We start from the raw sequence: 20,000 nt of genomic DNA on the forward strand, positions 1-20,000 counted from the left end.
CAGTCTCAGCCTTTGGAATAATCTCTCCTTCTGGCTCTTGGGCCAGTGTCTATCATGTTCTGGCCATTTCAGAAACTCTTTAGGTGAGGTGAATCCCAAAGCCCATTTCTTGATGAAAAATGGGCCTCATAATTAGGCTTTTCACGTATTTCTCTTAAAGGCATTGCTGTCGATTGCATCTTGCACTGAAACCGGATTAATTGGCTTTGAAGCAAATTGAAGTGTGAACATGAAGTGTGTGTGTGTGTGTGTGTGTGTCTGTGGAACTGGCCTCTGCGGTGCGACATGATTAAAAGTGTGCGTTCAGCATGCACACCGCTTCTCCTGCTGCCGTCGCCGATATATAAATCATCAGGACACAGCGAGCTGAGCCTTCAAAGCCAGTTTAGCTGCTCAGTCCTCAAACCACTCAGCGGCGCTTACCGTGGCACTGCAGGTTAATAGGCACACATGCACACGGGCTATATCTACAGGACTAGCGGTAGCTCTCACTTTATAAACATGTAATTACACATCAACTATTTCCTTACTTTATAAACATGTAATTACACATTAACTACCCACTTATGTATAACATGTAATTGCATGTCAACTACCTCCTTACTTTATAAATTTGTAATTACTCAATGTCAACTTCTTCCCTTATATGTAATTACATATCAACTACTTCCTTACTTTACAAACATGTAATTGCACCATGTCAACTACCTCCTTTCTTTATAAACATGTAATTACACAATGTCAACTATCTCCCACTTTATAAACATCTTCTTGCAAAACATTACCTACTTCCTTACTGTATGATAAACATGTAATTACACAATGTCCACTACCTCCCCACAATATAAATGTGCAATTCCACATCCAACTTCCTCCCCACTTTAAAGCATGTAACTACACAATACATCCCTACTTTATAAACATGCAAATACACGGCATCGATTTACTTCCCCACTTTATAAGCCCAGGGCTGTACGCTAAGCTTTTTCACTAGGAGCACAGGTGCTCCTAAATGAAAAAGTTTAGGAGCACAGAAAAAAAATTAGGAGCACTTTGAAATTTCCTTGAAAACCTTCTTGCCTTAAGCAGGATACAGATCATTCACAGCAGTGGCAATCATAGTCTCTGCTCAAACCCTACACACACAGAAAATGGCTTGTCTTGTTTCTATTTCATATTTTGAATTCAGAATTTGTATACATTTTGTTATCAATTTATAGCATTTTAGGATCTGCATAATTACTTATAGCTTAAAATATTCAGTAAACTGAATACTTCATATTGATTACACTGTAATGATATTACAGGGGTGGTGTGTAGGTCTAATTGAGTGCCTGTCACTTTAAGATGTACGTGAACATAATTAGGTTTCATTTCGGTTTTAGGAAAAGAGTCAAGCATAGTTCAAGGATACATCATGTTTTCATTAAATAACTTAAATGTTCAAAAAACAAACAAAGGTAAAGACAAATATTTCTGGTGTAATAGAAAAGATGAGTGTCCACTGTCCAGTAACGTTAACTTCTATGATTTAGGTAGCCTACCATGGCATGGCATCGTGAGTTGTCACTTTTTCCTTGGTCATGTTTAATTGGCTGGGTGCTTAACTTACTCTTCCATGACTCGTCTTGGAGTTTGGTAGGCTATATCTGTTATATCCAATGAGTTACAACCAGAGCTCAAAATAAAACGTTACGGTATCCTCCTGATAACGTTAGTGGAATGGAATTAATGTGACTGTAACCTCCATACAAAGACGCAGAGTGGCTATATGATGCACACATTTGCAATGAAAATGTTCCGCCTTTTTAAAGCAGGTGTAGCCTACACCAAATCGTGGTTAAATCCATCATTTAGACAACAGAATCAGTCGGATTTCTCTCATAGAAGTCAACCAGGCCTATGTCAAATGCAGGCTGGGGTGAAGCTAACACGGTTTCCACACCGTGTTTATCAACCGTGATAATAATAATATTTGAAATGAACACGGTAATTGTAGGCTATATAGTCAACATTCTTATCATGGTTTGCCGTTTCAACGGTAGGCTAATCGCTACAAAGTCACCAACTGTAACGAACAGATTGAAGAAAAAGAAGAATGGTTTTGGAGTGACATTTCTTGCGTGTGTGAGAGACAGCGAGGTTGATGCTGAAAGCGTGAGTTTCCAGCCAGGAGCATTAGAGTTGTCAACTATGAAATTTGTATACAGATGCGCGGAAATTGTACTAGCCTATACTTTGATCCACTTGGTGTGGATTTTTAGGAGCAAAATGCGAATAAAAGGGTTGAATTCAGTACTCGCACCTGTGCTCCCATTTCATATTTTCAATTAGCACTAATATATATTTCCTCGCATTTGCGACAAGGTGCTCGCAGTGTACAGCCCTGCTTTAAGCATATGCACAACATTGATTTACTTTCGCACTTTATTAACATTTTAATCTAAATACAGGACATCAACTGCTTTCTTACTTGATCAACATGCACTGACTTAGGTTTGACATTTGCTTTAGTGATGTAATCTGTAAGTACAGTATGGCATTGTGTGTAATTACAGAGTGCCGTAGTGCCCCTCTCTCTCTGTTTCGTTCCCTCTGTTCTTTCTTCCTGTCTTAGATCTTTCATTCCGTCACTCCGTGCCTTCCATCTTTCATTTGTCTCTTTTCTTTCTTTTTGCCATCTGTTTTCTGTCTTTTTTTCCCTCCTTTCTTATTTGAGTCTTTTGTTCTCTCTCATTTCTGTCGTTTTGCCCCCCTTCTGTCTGTTGTCTAACTTTTAAACTAATCAAAAGCTCATGTAGTGTTGAGGGGGGGGGTGGGGGGGGGGTGATGGTTGGCTGAGTCGTGGGGGCTAATGGTTTCCGTGGCGATGCCAGGCCGCCACAGAGCGGGCCGCTAACGGCCTTTAATCATGACCTGAATGGAGCTGTCAGCGCAGACAAATGGGGGTGCCCCGGCCCGTGCGGCCGCGCCGAGATCAGAGCGGCTCGCCACGCACACGCACACACACACACACACACACCACGACGACGACCACGCGCCAGCGAGCGAACGAGCGAACGAGCGCCCGTCGCCATCACAACACGCCCCGGCCCCGCCGCTAATGATGGAGAGCGCCGCGCGGCGATTGGCCTGCCCCGGCCAACTAATAGGTTGGTCAATCTCGCACAGATCCGCTCAGCTCCGCGTGTGTGTGTGTGTGTGTGTGTGTGTGTGTGTGTGTGTTGGGGGTAGGGTGGGGGGTTTGAGAAAAATATCAGTCTGTCCACTTCCACCTCCACACACACCAACAGGAATGAGAAACGGCGACCTTTTGAAAATGGGCTGTTCTGTTCGGAGGGAAATGTTTGATGTGGAAACTTGTGCCGTCTCGGCGCCCGTGTTAGTCGTGAGGTGCCACAGTAACGAGGTTGGCGAGTAGGCAGGCGTCAGGGGCAGTGGACGGTGCCGCTCCCGCTCATTTGCTCGCGTGTGTGTGTGTGTGTGTGTGTGTTTGTGTTTGTTTGCTGGAACCGGCTAATTCCTCATTAAAAGAGGCCTGTGCAGCAGGGATCCTGTTCTAAGCCGCTTGCACTGTTTGCCTTCCTTAATGCTGTGTGCTCATCTGCAGCTGTGTGTGTGTGTGTGTGTGTGTGTGTGTGTGTGTGTGTGTGTGTGTGTGTGTGTGTGTGTGTGTGTGTGTGTGTGTGTGTGTGTGTGTGTGTGTGTGTGTGTGTGTGTGTGTGTGTGTGTGTGTGTGTGTGTGTGTGTGTGTGTGTGTGTGTGTGTGGGCGGCTCTTTGAATGTCTCCGCTCTCTAATTGTCAGTGTTTGGTTCGGTTTCTCTGAACATGGCGAATCTTCTGGACGTGCGCCAGTGATGTCTGTTCCGCCCCAACCAAAATACTCAAAGATGACTCAGGCAGTGTGTGCTTGTTAGTCTCTCTCTCTCTCTCTCTCTCTCTCTCTCTCTCTCTCTCTCTCTCTATGTCTGTCTGTCTGTTTCTCTCTGTCGCTTGCTTGTTTGTGGATTATTTCGCAGTCTTTGTCAACTTCTTTTTTTTGTTCCCCCCCCCCACAGATATTTTTTAATCAAATTTGCGACTACAGGTGCTTATTGTAAAGTTTGCTTTCAGGGGAGGTAGTTTTTCAAGGCGCGCTACCGACGGCTCATTTCTTAATCGTAAGGAAAAGTAACTCGATAAGAAGCGGAGAGCTTCCTCTCTCGTCGGCTCCAGCGGCAGTCGTCGGAGCTTTAGGATGTTATTAAAACATCTCGGCTCCGTCACCTCTTCTGTCTTCGCGTTCAGTCAGGGCTGGCAGAAACTTGTTTAAATCCAAATGAGTTTCCTGCAAGGATTGTGTCCCAGCTCATTTGCGTTGCCCATAACCCTGATTTATGAAAAGCAGGCTGGAAAATACCCCGGACCTGCACATCCTCGCATGATATTTAAAAATTAATTAACCCCCGTGACTGTGCTGGCGCCGCCGCTACCCCTTCCCCCTTGTCACTCATCCGCCCACACGCTCTCTCTCACACACACACACACACACACACACACACACACACACACACACACACACACACACACTCCATCTATCTCTTTCTTTTCTTTTTCTTCCTCTGTTTCTCTCACACACACTTTCTGACTTTTTCTGTCTTTCTTTGCCCCTATCTCTTCATCACTGTCTCTCTCTCTCCTTCTCCTTCTCTCTCTCTACCTTTCTCTCTCCCTGCCTCTCTCTCTCACCATCTTTCTCTCTCTCTCTCCTTCACTCTCTCCTTCTCTTCTCTCTCTCCTTCTCTCTCCCTCTTCCTCTCCTTCTCTCTCCCTCTTCCTCTCTCTCTCTCCCTCTTCCTCTCTCTCTCTCTCTCTCTCTCTCTCTCTCTCTCTCTCTCTCTCTCTCTCCTCAGATGACATCCTGTTCCTGTCTCCTCTCATCCCTCCATCCAGAAACACACTTAGCTTAAGTGCTTTGGAATGTCAGAAGTATGACGGACACGCTCCGTTATTTATGTTGACCGCATCTGTATGTTCGATGAGAACGTTCGTTGTGGGTGTTGCTGCATTCATCTGGGAGTCCGACTGCAGAGACGAACAGCCAATCACGCGAGAGCTCTGCCAAACAGCAGCTGATGCACTAATTAGATCTATTCTGGATCTCAGCCAGATTCTGGCCGGATTTGGCCCAGGTCAACAGCAGATACATGACGTAAAGTCCGTCCACGCTGCTTACGACGACTATACAGGCATCTGAAACTGTATCGGTGTGAACCTCCATGCTGATTACCGATAAGGGAGTCCAGATCAGCATCAGAGTCATGCTCTATCCTGGCCACATCCGCATGCTTTACAGCCAGCCCACACTGCTTACGACGACTACAGAGTCGACTATAACGGCATCAGAGTCATGCTCTATCCTGGCCATCCGCATGCTGTACAGCCAGCCCACACTGCTTATGACGACTACAGAGTCCACTAGAACTGCATCAGAATCATGCTCTATCCTGGCCACATCCACATGCTTTACAACCAGTCCACACTGCTTACGACGACTACAGAGTCGACTAGAACTGCATCGATACGAAACTCCACACTGAGCACCGATAAGTGGTCTCACACAGCCACACGTACATGATCCTATCAGAATTAGATGGGTTGAGCTGAGTGAGTTAGTACACACAAGCAATTTGTTTCAGGCCAAAGGTGTCATGCTATCTTTATAGCAAGAGCTTTCCACCTTTCCAGGCACGACCATAGAAAACAGGATATCAGTGGGAATAATGATCGGACTTGTTGATAGCTTGGATGTTGATAGCTGATACTGATGCTACTGTGCTACTAACTACCAGGTAGTTTCCTACTACTACCACCAGCAGGTTGCTGCTTGAGGCCTGTGTGTGTGTATGTGTGTGTGTGTGTGTGTGTGTGTGTGTGTGTGTGTGTGTGTGTGTGTGTGTGTGTGTATGTTGGGGGGGCGCTGTGATATGGGTGTGGAGTATTTAAAAGCAAGTCTCGTCTGCTTGACTGTAGTGTGTGGGCAGTCGTTAATGCAAATCTGGGAGCAATCGGCAAGGAAACAAGGTCACCTCGCAAATTTTCCCACAAATCAAAGCTCTCGGGTCGGTTTGATCCGCAGCATAGGCGTCCATTTTTTAGCCGCTCGTCCTTGGCCCTCATCTTCTGATCAGCGCACAACGCGGCGGTGAGTGATCACTGGCAGCCGCGGAGGCGACATTTTGTTTTTGCCGAAGCCATGAGAGATGGCGCTTTTAATCGAGTGTTGAGTTTCATCGGCAGCTCAGACGCCGCTCCGCCAGACCTCATCATTTTAAGGACGCGTCTCGAATTTCAGCCCCTGCGAGACGCGCTCGCTTCCTTAATGACGTTACCGAGCTCTGCAGGAAACCGTCGGCGCTCCGCACGCAGACGTGAACGGCCCGGATCGTCTCGATGACGGCCGCGTATAGTCCTGCACCTGTGAGGGATCTCTCGTTTTTTTTTGTTTTTGTTTATTTTACTTGTTTACTTGTTGTTTTTTCCCTCCGAAAAACAAGCGGGGGGAACAGTGCTGATTCCGCCTCGTTTTTTGTTTTTTTCGGCAGCTAGTTTGGAGATAAAAATGATGAGCGTGTCTCTGGCTGGTCTCTGGGCGTTTCTCGGCAGCAACCTGTCTTGATTTGTACAAATTGAGCGCGGTCTGCCCTTAAGGCAGCACCAGCCTCCTCAGAGGTGGAGCACCGGCGTGGAGGCAGTAAATACACACCTCATCACATCTGTCGGCTGCTGTTGGAACGGGCAGAGGATCAAAGCGCGCCGTTCTGCCGCTCATTTAATATTCCTCTCATAGTTTCACACACACACACACACACACACACACACACACGAACACGTACACTCTCCATCTTTCTCTTCCCTTTTCCCCCCCCTCTAAAATCCTTTGAATATAGCGTGGCCTGTCTGTAGCTGGTCATTAAGCTCGAGTAAAAAAGTTATAATTATGGCGCATCGCTAGCGTGAAGATGGCGATGGAACTCCTTTGGGTGTGTTTTTCGAGGAGGCCGTGTTATGCATTATAGAGCGTGAACGCATGGGGTTGGGCTGAGGACACGCATCGTGTACTCACGTGAACACCAACAGCTGTAGTTGTAGCCTCATCTAGTGTTTCCTCATTCCCTTTGATGAGGGGAGGGGCAGTTAGCATCGCGGCTAAATGCCCCTGTGATGTAGGGTAGTTGTTGGAGCTATTAAGTCCAGATTGGCTTAAACCATAGGTTGTATAGCGTAGGTTTAGACTTGTTTAGATTAGAGTACATCTCAGCTTTGTATGTTTGACCCCCTGTAGTTGTGTGTGTACCTATATGAATGCGATTGAATGTGTGTATGTTGTAGCATACCCTTGTTGTAGCATACCACTGCTGATGTCTACAGTAGTGAATGCTGCTCCCCGTAGTACTGAATGTTGCTCCCTATAGTACTGAATGCTGCTCCCTACTGTATATTATTGAATACTTCTCCCTACTGTATATTACTAAATGCTGTTCCCATAGTACTAAATGCTTCTCCCTATAGTACTGAATGCTGCTCCCTATAGTACTGAATGCTGCTCCCTATAGTACTGAATGCTGCTCCCTATAGTACTGAAATGCTGCTCCCTATAGTACTGAATGCTGCTCCCTATAGTAACAAATGCTGGAAGCTTTTTTCTGAATTAAGGCAGCGGTGGGCAGTTCCTGGTACTCCCCCAGCATCCACACTTGAGGAACAAACAGATGGATACTCAAAGCCAGGAGCGTGCGTTAGTCAGAGTGACTGATCAGAATACTGAAAGCCAGGCCGGTCCCTCTAGTCAGACCGCTGTATCCCATTATGTCCCTGGTGCTCCTCATACTCATAGCCAAGGCTGTCTCAAGGCTATTTGAATGCATAGACACTGACCTCTAGAACCCCTTTTGCTGAACCGAAGATGTTTTCTCATTCTCATTCTTGAGTGCGTGTGCGTGTGCGTGTGTGTGTGTGTGTGTGTGTGTGTGTGTGTGTGTGTGTGTGTGTGTGTGTGTGTGTGTGTATGTGTGTATATATCTCATTGGTGCCACTATGTTGTTGTTTACTCACCTTAAGTGAATAGGTCAACAAATCCAGCGTTTTCCTAACGCGCGCTCGTCTCATTAGCTATTCCGTGGGCTTTTTAAAGCGGCGCTCCCGACTAGCGGCTCCTGCGCGACCGCTCTTCCATTATTTACCGGCCCGCTTGATTAGCTTGTTTTGCCGCCGCTGCCTCCCCGGGCCTCCGCCGCGCGGCTCCGTGTGCAATCTGGGCCTTACAAACTAGCCTCATTAGCCGCCGAAAGCCGGCTCGGTTAATTAAAATAATTCCCCGTTAACACAGCTGCTTTGGTCAGCCAAATGAAACGGGGGGAGTGCCCGTCCGTCTGCTCGGCTCGGCTGTGCGCGCGGCGGCGCCGTGCTAGCGCTAGCCGCCGCTCCAGCGCCGCTTTGCCTCGCTCCCCGCCTAATTAGCTCAATAGGAGGAATATTTTAATAGCAATTAATGGGCCGAGGGACGATGTGAGTTCTGATTTAAGGGCTGCGTGTGTGCGTGTGTGCGTGTGTGCGTGTGTGCGTGTGTGCGTGTGTGTGTGTGTGTGTGTGTGTGTGTGTGTACAGCGTGTCGTGCCGCGCTGCATGCTGATGACGGGGGGCAGGGGGGGGGTGTCGTTGATAGGCTGGCTGGCTTCCTGACGCGTCCGGTGACCGTGGCGACGTGTAAACAGCCCAGACGGACGCCTCCTGCTGCGTGTGACCTGAGGAACCGTGTGTGTGTGTGTGTGTGTGTGTGTGTGTGTGTGTCCTGAGGAACCCCTGGACTATTGATTTGCGTCCTCCGTGCTGCTGTGCCGCGGGGCCGGCCTGCGTCCTGTGGGAACGGAACGCGCTCGGACGCTGACCGCACCTGCTCAGGGGCTCGCCGCGCCATATGCAGCGCTGTCCAGCGCGCGGCCGTGTGTGTGTGTGTGTGTGTGTGTGCGGCCGTGTGTGTGTGCGGCCATGTGTGTGTGTTTAAGCGCCGCGGGCCTCCGCTGTTGGCTTATGTATTTATATCAAATCTCACTCCTCCCCGGATCCCCCCTGTCCAAAGCTTCCAGCTGCTTAGACCTACTTAAGACTGGAGGCTTTCCATGTTGGATTTCTCTATATCTCTCCATCTTTCTGTCTCTCTCTCTCTCTCTCTCTCTCTCTCTCTCTCTCTCTCTCGCTCTCTCTCGCTCTCTCTCTCTCGCTCTCTCTCTCTCTCCCTCTTCATCTCCTCATATTTCTGTCTGTGCCCCTCTCTGACCCCCCCTCTTTCTCTCTTTCTCTCTCTCTTACTCTATCTCTCCCTCCCTCTCCCTCTCCCCATCTCCATCTTCCTGTCTGCGCCCCTCTCTCTCACTCTCTTTCTCTCTCTCGCTCTCTTTTCATCTCTCTCTCTGCCAGTCTGCCTCTCTCTATCCTTCTCTCTGACCCCCCTCTCTCTATCTCTCCTCCTCTCCTCCTCTCCTCCTCTCCCCATCTCTCTCTATCACCTCTTTTTTCCCCGTCCGTAATGAAATACAGTGTGGTTTTCGGTGCATAGCGGCTTGACAGATGGCCCGGTCCAGACCCAACTGGTATCCGTCAGCCGTCGCCCCGACATCAGCGTGACACGGGAGCGCGAGCGAGACACCTGTGCATTCTGGGAAGCCCGGAGTCTTTCACGCGGTTTCATCACATGTGGCGTGGCCCGTCTCGGCGTGGTGCGGCGCTGTGCGGAGGGGAGAGGAGAGGAGCGGTAGCGGAGCGGTACGGCCGACAGGCCTCTACTGATACCGCCACCACCACCACCGCCGCCACCGCCACAGCCGCCGCTACATCAAAGTGTGAGAGAGATGCCGTACTTGTCATGAAACCCACGAGAGAGACTGAGAGAGACAGGCGGCGAGGGGGAGGCTGTGTGGGCAGAGGAGAGAGAGAGGGAGAGAGAGAGAGAGAGGGAGAGGGAGAGAGAGAGAGAGAGAGAGGGAGAGAGAGAGAGAGGGAGATTGAGGGGGCGAGAGGAGGGGGGGGGGGGGGGGGTGTGGAGGAGGTGGTGAGGATCGAGGAAACTGAGCCAAGTCCGGCTCTGGCTGACAGAGTTTAGTACCGCTGCTCGCGCTCGGCAAACATTAAAGCACAAAGCCCACCAGATTACCCCACGGACTGCATGACTTCATCGCTCATATCGGGCTGTGAGGCTGCCAGGGACATTTAAAGATGCATGCGGCTCGCTAAAGACACTCTGTTGTTTTTTGTAATGTTTGTTTTGTTTTAATTTGTTTTGTATCGAACTCAAAGTTAAATTGCCCTGAAGGGACTTTAACAAGATAAACATTTCAGAAGTGGTACAGCTCAGAATATGAGAACACACACACAGACACACACGCACACGCATACAGTATATATACACACACACACACACACACACACACACAGTGTGAAATCAGTGTAAGGTGTCACTCCACTTAATTCACAGGCTAGTCACAGCTAGTCACATCCCAGCTCTGTCACATTAGCACACCTCCAGTCTGTCGTCTGGATCAGGGCTTTGTAAATACCCCAGAACCCTGTAAATACCCCAGAACTCTCTAAATACCCCAGCACTCCGTAAGTACCCTGCTGCATTGTGTATAAGCTGCTGGACAGCATTTTATGCAAGTTAAAAGAAGCAAAACCACATTGATGCCAAATTAACTGTCCCCGTGTATTAACCTCATAACTGAAGAAATTTTGCAAAATCAATGTATGAGACCCCGGCTAATAGTTGGGAAATTACGGTAGCTCAGTCAGGACACAAGGCACCCTGCTCTACTGTAGCCTTCACAGGAGCTGTCCAAGGTGCTGAAGGGACCTATTCAACTACAGTAGCCTGTTATAGCCCAGGCTTTTGGTATGTATGGTCAGGGGCTGGCAGCCTGATTCTCAGCCATGAACAGCAAGGTGCACAGGATTAAAAGCACTCTTGGCAACTAAATTAATGAATGTGAATGTATTTTGAATGCATTGTGAATGTATTATGAATGCAATGTAAATGTATTGTGAATGTATTGTAAGTGCTTGGCTATTCTGTGCCCGCGGAGTGGTGCGCTCACTCTGGTTGGCACATGTGAAAGGGGCACTCTGGCAGCCTGGGCTGGTGTTGCTGGTGGCTAGGCAACCACTCATTAGTAGCAGGCTAGCGGCGCAGTCGTATGGTGACGGTAATCTCATGCCAAGCACAGAAAGGGGCTGACAACAACAACAGGTGTAGAGTGTGAGGATTAAAAAGTATTCATTAGTGTTGTTGAGTTGTATTGAAGATAAGCACACATACTGTTTAGGGCTATGCCATATGATGGACTGGGTGTTGTCATACAGTACAGTATGTGGTCAAGTTGTTTTTGTTTAAAAAAAAAAAATCACATTGATACAGTAATTATTGTTTGCATTTTCCCTGGAATTCATTTCTGCTTTTTTTTAAGCATGCTTAAATTGGCCTATAGATAAGTAGCCTATGTTGATTGTCTGAAGTTTACTTTTTTTGCACTTATGTTTGCATGGATCTCAAGAGTCTTTGCTAATGTAATGTGAGGGGGAAAATATGGTGTTGAATGGAAGTATTTTAATGCCTTCATTCATTTAGTCTGATGATGTGTCTTTAGCAGTTATGTCCTCTTGCTGATTGGTTCGCTTCCCATGTCTCCTCCCTCTCACAGCTGCAGTACCACGCGGGATTGGCCTCCAGCCTGCTGAACCAGCAGTCACTCAAGCGCTCAGCCAATCAGATGGGACCTTCTGCCAAGAGGAGGCCCAAAGTCCAGCCTAGTGCTCTGGTCCTGCCACCACAGTAAGCCCAATATTTACACACCAGCTACCCAGCACCTACCCAACACCTCCACAGATGTACCCAGCACCTACCCAACACCTCCATAGATGTACCCAGCATCTACCCAACATCTTAACAGATGTACCCAACACCTACCCAACACCTACCAAACATCTCAACAGATAAACCAAACATCTACCCAACACCTCCATAGATGTATCCAACACCTACCCAACATCTCCACAGATGTATCCCACACTTACCCAAACATATTCATAGATGTATCCAACACCTACATAACATATTCATACTGTAGATGTACCCAACACCTGCACAACACCTACCCAACATCTCCATAGATGTACGCAGCACTTACCCAACACCTACCCAACATCTCTACAGATATACCCAGCACTTACCCAACACCTACCCAACATATTTATAGATGTACCGAACACTTCCATAGATGTACCCAAAAACTCTGTGCATTTCCCCAACATCACTAAACATCTGCCCAACATGCCCCCACTGTTTTTCTCTACATTTACCAACATCTCTAGAGATGAACTCAACATGTCTGTAGATCAACTCAACATGTCTGTAGATCTACTCAACATTTCTATGTTCACAATGTCTATAGATGAACCCAACATCTCTCAAGCATCTTTATGGATCTACCAAAATATCTCAACATCTATGTATCCAGCATTTCTATAGATCTACCCAAACCACTTCCCTCCTCTCCAAACACCTCCCTCTTTATAGCCCAGCAGCACGTTTCTGCATTTACCAGATGGTACTTTCTTTTTTTTTTTGGCGGGGGGGGGGGGGGGGGGGGGCTTTTATGCCTTTAATCTGATAGGATAGTAGAGAGAGACAGGAAGTGAATGCGAGAGAGAGAGTTGGGGTGGGATCCAGAAAGGACCACGGGGCAGGAATTGAACTCAGATTGCCGGCGTGCGGTGCATGTTGCTTCCTTTTGAAGTGATCCTCTCCCGACCACTCACTCACCAGTGTGCTTGACTGAGACGTCAAGAAGACTCATGAATGGCAGGCTTTTGTTTCTTGTTGCTCCGCTGCAGTTCTCTCCTTCAAAGGACAGTGGGTCCTCTTCTTCTCCCTCATATGAATCTACCCCTGCCATGGTTCCTGCCCCCTCTCCTGCCCCCTCTCACCCTACGTGTGTGTGTGTGTGTGTGTGTGTGTGTGTGTGTGTGTGTGTGTGTGTGTGTGCTCATGTGTGCCCCTCTCACCCTACCCACTTCCTCTTGTGTCTTCTTCCCTCTCCTGTGGCTCATCTAAAGGCCCTTCCATTCGTGTGTGAGTGTGTATGCGCGTGTGTGTGTGTTTGCCCGTCTGTGTGTGTGTGAGCTACTCGTCATCAAAGCCCAGGGCAGGGGGAGCCACTTGACGCAGGCCTGCATATGGTGACAGCGGTGAGATGACTCTTTGTCTCTCAGGGGCCACAAAAGGGCCTGCCTGCCTGCTCGTCCCCTCGCTTTGATACGGGAGACGCAGGAGTGTGTTTTTGTGTGTCTGCCGAACGACAGAGACAAGTGCCTGAGACTGAGATGAAAGAGGAGAGAGAGAGAGAAAGAGAAAGGGAAAGAGAGAAAGGAAGAGAAAGAGAAAGAAAGGAAGGAGTTGATGGATAGAGAGAGAGAAAAAAAGAGTGAGAGTGAGTGAAAGGAGTTGAGAGAGAAGAGAGTGAAGGGAGTTCTTTATTTTTTTCCCCCTCAATATTGTGTTTCAGTGTGCTGTTGTATTGTTCAGCACTGTACTGTACCTACAGACATGCTAATACTGCTGATTGAAACTGAACATATGAATTGATGAGAGAGAGGGAAAAGAGGGGGAGAGAGAAAGAGAGAGAGAGAGAGAGAGGGAAAAGAGGAGGAGAGAGAAAGAGAGAGAGAGATAGGGGGGGTATGGAGGTCTGGGGCCCCAGCTGGCATAGTGGCCCACTCAGGCAGTTGAGTGTGTGTGTGTGTGTGTAGTCGTCATCAACGTGGCTTTCTCAAAGTGCTCAGAGGTGTGGCTCTCAAACTGCTCTCAGTTCGGTCCTGTGTGCTCTCTTCTGCCTTTGTTCCCCACACACACACACACACACACACACACAGGCGCACGTCATGCACGCTTTCGCACTGCACAGGCCGTCATGCATATGGAGATTGAGTGTTGTTTTGCGTGTATGTCAGGAAAAGAGTCCTATTAGGAAGCACACAAAGAGGCAACTCTCAAAGCGTGTGTTGAGATTTCAGCCAGGTCCGGTGTGAGCTTTCTAAATGGCAGCCAGTGCCCTTGGATGGGAGCCCCCTCTCACCCTACACACTTGTGTGTGTGTGTGTGTGTGTCTCAGCTGACCTCCCCTCTCTGCAGCAAGAGGAAAAACCTCCTCCACTCCAAAATGTCAGATCTGCTGCTGGAGTTTTGGGTGCCATTTTGGCTGCGTGCTCCCTCGGTCCTGAACCCTGTAGCTGCGAGCGAGACTGGGGCGCTAGTGGGTGGTTCTGTATGTGTGTGCGTGTGTGTACTTGTGTACTTTTGTACTCTTGTGTACATGTTTGTGTGTGTGTGTGCATGTGTGTGTGCGTGCGTGTGTACAGTACGTGTGTGTGTATGTGTGTGTGCGTGCGTGTGTACAGTACATGTGTGTGTGTGTGTGTGTGCATGTGCGTGCGTGTGTACAGTACATGTGTGTGTGTGTGCGTGTGTACAGTACATGTGTGTTTTGTTTGCGTGCGTGCGTGTGTGTGTGCGTGTGTGCGTGAGGCGGCCGTGGCCGGCTGGGATTGACAGGCAAATATCAATAATGGTAATAATAAGCAGGAGCTGTCACGGCACATCTCCTCTGAGTGGGGCTGCTCCAGACTGGCCTGCCGCTCTGACAGGACTTTAGGGAGCACTAATGGCCCTGCTCTGAGCGTGGGTGGGGGAGTGTGTGTGTGTCTGTCTGTGTGTGTGTGTGTGTGTCTGTCTGTCTGTGACTGAGTGTGTCTCTGTGTTTGTTTTTGAGGATGTGTGTGTGTGTATGTGTGTGTGTGTGTGTGTGTGTGTGTGTGTGTGCGCGTGCATGTCTGTGTGTGTGTGTGTGTGTATGTGTGTGTATTTGTTTGTGTGTGTTTGTCAGGGGCGGGGGGTGCTGAGGTGCACCGCAAGGTGAGGGGTTGAACGTGTGTGTGTTTGTGTGTGTGGAGGGAGTTGGGGTGATGTGTGTGTGTGTGTGTGTGTGTGTGTGTGTGTGTGGAGGGGGTGGGGGTGGTTGGAGTCTCCGCTGTCGGACGTCGCTCGCTGTCCTGATGAATTTGCCGTTTCTAAAAGGAGCAGGCCATGAATTATGCAGCCCAACCTTCATGTGGGCTAGCTTTTAAGAGCACACACACACACACACACACACACACACACACACACACACACACACACACACTGCATTGCCAGCTTTTTTACCCTTGGAGCTGGTGCAGAAACGCCATGTATTGCTGAACCCAGGAAAATAAAAACTAGTCTCCCTCACTCCACCCTGCCATACACCCCCCCTCCACCGCAACACACACCCCACCCTACCACACCACACACCCCACTCCAACCCCCCCACACACACACCGCCCCACCCCACCACACACACACACACACCCCACTCTACCACACCGCACCACACCACACACACACACCCCACCCCACCACACACACACCCCACTCCACCACACCACACACACACACCCCACCCCACTCCACCACACCACACACACACACACCCACTTCACCACACCGCACACACCCCACCTCCCTGCACCGCACCACACCACAGCTCCCCCATCCTCTCCGAAAACACACACATGGAGACACCCAGAGGTCTCCTGCGGTGGCCAGGCACGCTGGAGTCCTGATCCAGTAGACAAGCCAGTTACCGTCCGCCGTGACACTGAGGAGCCCTGTTAGAGAACGGGATCTCACACAGGCCAATTCAAAAGTGCACACAGTGTCTTGTGCACGCAGTGTGTTGCACGTGCGGTGCATTAGCTGGAGTCAAATTCCTTGTTTGTGTACGCAAACCTGCCCCATAAAGCTGGTTCTGATTCTGGAAGCAGTGCAGGTTGGTCAAAAGCATGCAGTGGTCAGAGCCAGGTTAGAGCTCATTTACGAAAGGCTTGTGTTGGCTAGTGAGGTGCATGAGGGGAGAATGTCCAGTACTTTACTCTGGGAAGTGTATAGGACTCATATCCTCATTTAGGAAGAATCTCCAGTACTTTACTGTGGGAAGTGTATAGGACTCATATCCTCATTTAGGGAGAATCTCCAGTACTTTACTCTGGGAAACGCAAGATTCCATATCCTCATTTAGGGAGAATCGGCAGTACTTTGCTCTGGGAAACGCAAGATTCCATATCTGATCCTCTTGTCGCTGCCTGGGCGTTTTCATGCCTTATGAAGCGACCGCTCTCCAAGGGAGAGATAACCCCGATTGTCTGTTCGTTACCAGCCTCGGCAGGAGTTTTTGGCAGGAAGCACGAACCATGACTGATGCCGAGTACATGACCTTTTTTTGTTGCCTTCTCTTTTTTCATGACAGGTTCCCGACTACGGGGAGGGGGAGGGGGATGGGGAGGGGAGGCAGATAGCGGGGTTGTGAACCATTTGGAACAGAGAGACTCTCACCCCTTATCACCCACATTTTTTAATTTGAATCTATAATGAAAGAAGTATTCAAAAGCGAATGCCAGTAATGCATTATGCCATATCATATGCACTGTGGGTAAAGCTTTGAGCAAGCACAGTGTTATGCTGTTTCCTAGTATGGCTTGTGCATAAGCATCACACAGCAAGGAAAGAACTTTCCTAAGCTACTAAGGTTATAGCCATTATATAAACATCCTATAAACATCTACTAGGCTACTAAGGTTATCAACATCATGTAAAAGTCACTCAGCATAGTGCAGCGGCAGTGTCATTTTGCCTTTTTGCTGCTCTTGCGCGTGCCACGGTCGAAGTTGAAATATGTTGAACTTTGACCATGGTCGTCTCGCTGTAAGTCAACGGTCTTTTGCGTGCAGCCCATCATTAAGCACAACAAAAATCGTTAGAACGTTACCTCAACCGAGAGCCACCTAGCGGTGAGCGCAGCGAATGCTGTGTGCAATGTGATGGGGCCTCACAGGGGAGCTACACCAGGCGCGTAACTGAAGTTTTCCGTTGGCGACGCGTAAAATCCATTTTAGAGGACTGCTCTTTTTTTTCGAATGTACTGTACGTGCCACTGACGCGTCTGGTGTAGCTACTTCCATTGATTATACTGTACGTGCCACTGACGCGTCTGGTGTAGCTACTTCCATTGATTATACTGTACGTGCCACTGACGCGTCTGGTGTAGCTACTTCCATTGATTATAGTGATTATTGACTGCTGCAGCGTACGCGTCGCGAACGGAACGCTTCAGTTACGTGCCTGGTGTAGCTCCGCTGTTAAGCAGCCAGTGTACCTGCTGATGCATTGGCCAGCAGGGGCCTCTGGGCTGATCACGGCTGTAATTGGGTCCTTTCGTGTTCATCAAATCATCGTTCTCCTTCAAGCAGTCACGTAACGTTTTGATTTTTTACTGCCAGAAACTGAATGAGATCATTTTGTCTGTGATCCGTCTTTTAAAAAGGTCCAGCACAGGACGTGACACGCAGGATGTTTAATAGACGCCATAAATTATGTAGCGACTTACTCACATGTGAAATGCGTGTTGGACTCTGCAGTGCAATCTGCCCCTGAACTCGTGCAATTCCCGGGAATTGTAAATGGTTTCGCTCCATTCCTCATCCCGGATCAGTATCCGGAGGGATGGAGCCGGTCTCACCCCTGTGAACTGCGGAGGCTCCAGTCCTCCCGTGCCGGATCTCCCACTGAACCCTGGGAGATAGCAGATAGCCAATTAGCATCTTGTCCTCTGATGTATGCAGCGTAGCCCTCTGTCGATCCAAGCGAGGGGTGTGAGTGTGTGTGTGTGTGTGTGTGTGTGTGTGTGTGTGTGTGTGTGTGTGTGTGTGTGTGTGTGTGTGTGTATGTATGTAAATGTGTGTGTGTGTGTGTGTGTGTGTGTGTGTGTGTGTGTGTACAGGATGTGCGCATGTGTGTATATGTGCACATGCATTAGTGTGTGTGTGTGTGTGTGTGTGTGTGTGTGTGTGGCCAGGGTGTGTTCACACACGCAGTATATGTGATGAGTAATCTCCAAAACTGGGTTCATGCTGAATCTCATCATCCAGTGCAGATCTTCTCAGCCAACACCATGACAGAACAGACAGCTGTCTGCACTCTGCTACGGAGGACATGTTGTGTTATGTGGTCCATATTTGCACCAACGTACACTTTCATGTGTATATTTTGTATATTTCTTGGTTTTAAATGGTAAATGAGCATTTAAATGCCATTTTAGACTCCTTTGAGCACCAAAGACGCTTTACATTTTCATGTCTCACATTCACCCATTCACACACACACACACACACACACCATCAGGGTGAGGAGGAGCTGGGCTCGAACCGGCAACCGGCTGGACGACTGCTCTACCTCCTGAGCCACCGCCGCCTGTTTTATTAGTAGCGAGCAGTCTAAATGAGCATATAAATGCACCTAAGTACTCTCGCATGCCATTTTAATTGCATTTTAATTGCACTTAGTTTAATTCATTAAATGACTGGCACCTGCTCACGTGTCCCAGGCAGTGTGCCAGAATTGTGGCTCGGCCCAGGCCGTCTGGAATCGGAAAATAAGTCTTGGATACTCATCTGGAATCGGAAAAATGACTCTTTGAGCTGGGATACTCGTCTAGGATCGGACAAAATAAACTCCCCTTTTGTTTTATTCATTTATTACAGCAGCAAATGGTGGATTATTATTGGGGAGCAAGTGAATAGCAAATGATTAAGCCATGTGAGCTGTGCTGTTCTGCTTTTACCCACTTATTAGCGCACTGCTGCTCATCTAGTATTTTAGTATTGATCTGGCCAGTAAAGTGCTGCTGAAGTTCTACACCAGCAGACCAGCGCACTGTGCACTACGGTACAAGTGCTATAATGCTGGCCCTTCCTGTTTGATCCCTGACTGGAAAGCCTCTAGCAGCTGTGTCTGTGTGTCTGTGTGTGTGTCTTGTGTGTTTATGTTTGTGTGTGAGTGTGTGTGTATGTGTGTTTTTGTGCGCGTACGCATGTGTCTATGTATGAGAGTATATGTGTGTGTCTGTGCATGTATCTGTCTGTGTGTGTGTGTGTGTGTGTGTGTGTGTGTGTGTGTGTGTGTGTGTGGGGGGCCCAAGGTGCCCTTGGATTGGAGCATGCTGGTGTAGTGTTAGTGAGTTGACCCGTGACGGACGGCGTCAGCGGAGGAGACCCCAGGACGTGCTGCTCATGTCCAGGACACAGTGTGTGTGTGTGTGTGTGTGTGTGTGTGTGTGTGTGTGTGCAGGACGTGGTGCTGATGTCCTTGTCAGGGAGATGCAGAGTGGCAGAGTGGCGCTGTCAGGTCGAGCGGCTCCACTCACGTCAGAAGGGGTCGGCCTGCACATCTCCCAGGACAGGCACCAGGGAGGACCGCTGTGCGTGTGTGTGTGTGTGTGAGTGTGTGTATGCACACACACATGTGCACAGAGTTCCACCCTGGTCCACACACACACACACAGCCACACACACACACACACATGCACACACATACATGGCCACACCCTCATGTACGCATGCAGTCTATACAGTCACACCTATACACTCTCTCTCACACACACACACACAGCCTCCCTCATGCACATACACAGACATATGTAATCATGTACAACATGCACACAGACCCACATGCATGCACACATACAGAATACACTCATACAGTATACTGGACACATGCAGTATGCTACAGTCTGTCATCAAGTGTATTTGATGGATTGATGGATTCTTTGATCATTACCCAAATGGTGCAGTGAGTTATTGTCCAGCCCGATGATTACTGTACGTGTATATTTACATTACATTTGTATTACATCACATTTGTATTTACATTGCATTCATGTTTACATTAACGTTACATTTATTTTTTACATTACAGTACATATTCATACGCATTTAGCACGCAGACTTTATCAGTGTAATTGAGAGTGGTTCTGGAAAAGGTTCATTGACTCATGACTTCTTG

General features: G+C 48.5%; 1 protein-coding gene across 1 annotated transcript in view; it reads left to right on the top strand.

Annotated features, from left to right (window-relative positions):
* The window catches only part of med27 (mediator complex subunit 27), an 87,112-nt gene that overhangs the window by 25,961 nt on the left and 41,151 nt on the right, over positions 1 to 20,000 (top strand). Inside the window, exon 3 of the mRNA XM_062543529.1 lies at positions 11,731 to 11,861. Coding sequence (XP_062399513.1) covers positions 11,731 to 11,861 — 131 coding nt within the window. The remainder of the gene's footprint in view (positions 1 to 11,730; positions 11,862 to 20,000) is intronic.

The sequence above is a fragment of the Sardina pilchardus genome, chromosome 8 (genome assembly GCF_963854185.1).
Source record: "Sardina pilchardus chromosome 8, fSarPil1.1, whole genome shotgun sequence".
NCBI lineage: Eukaryota > Metazoa > Chordata > Actinopteri > Clupeiformes > Clupeidae > Sardina > Sardina pilchardus.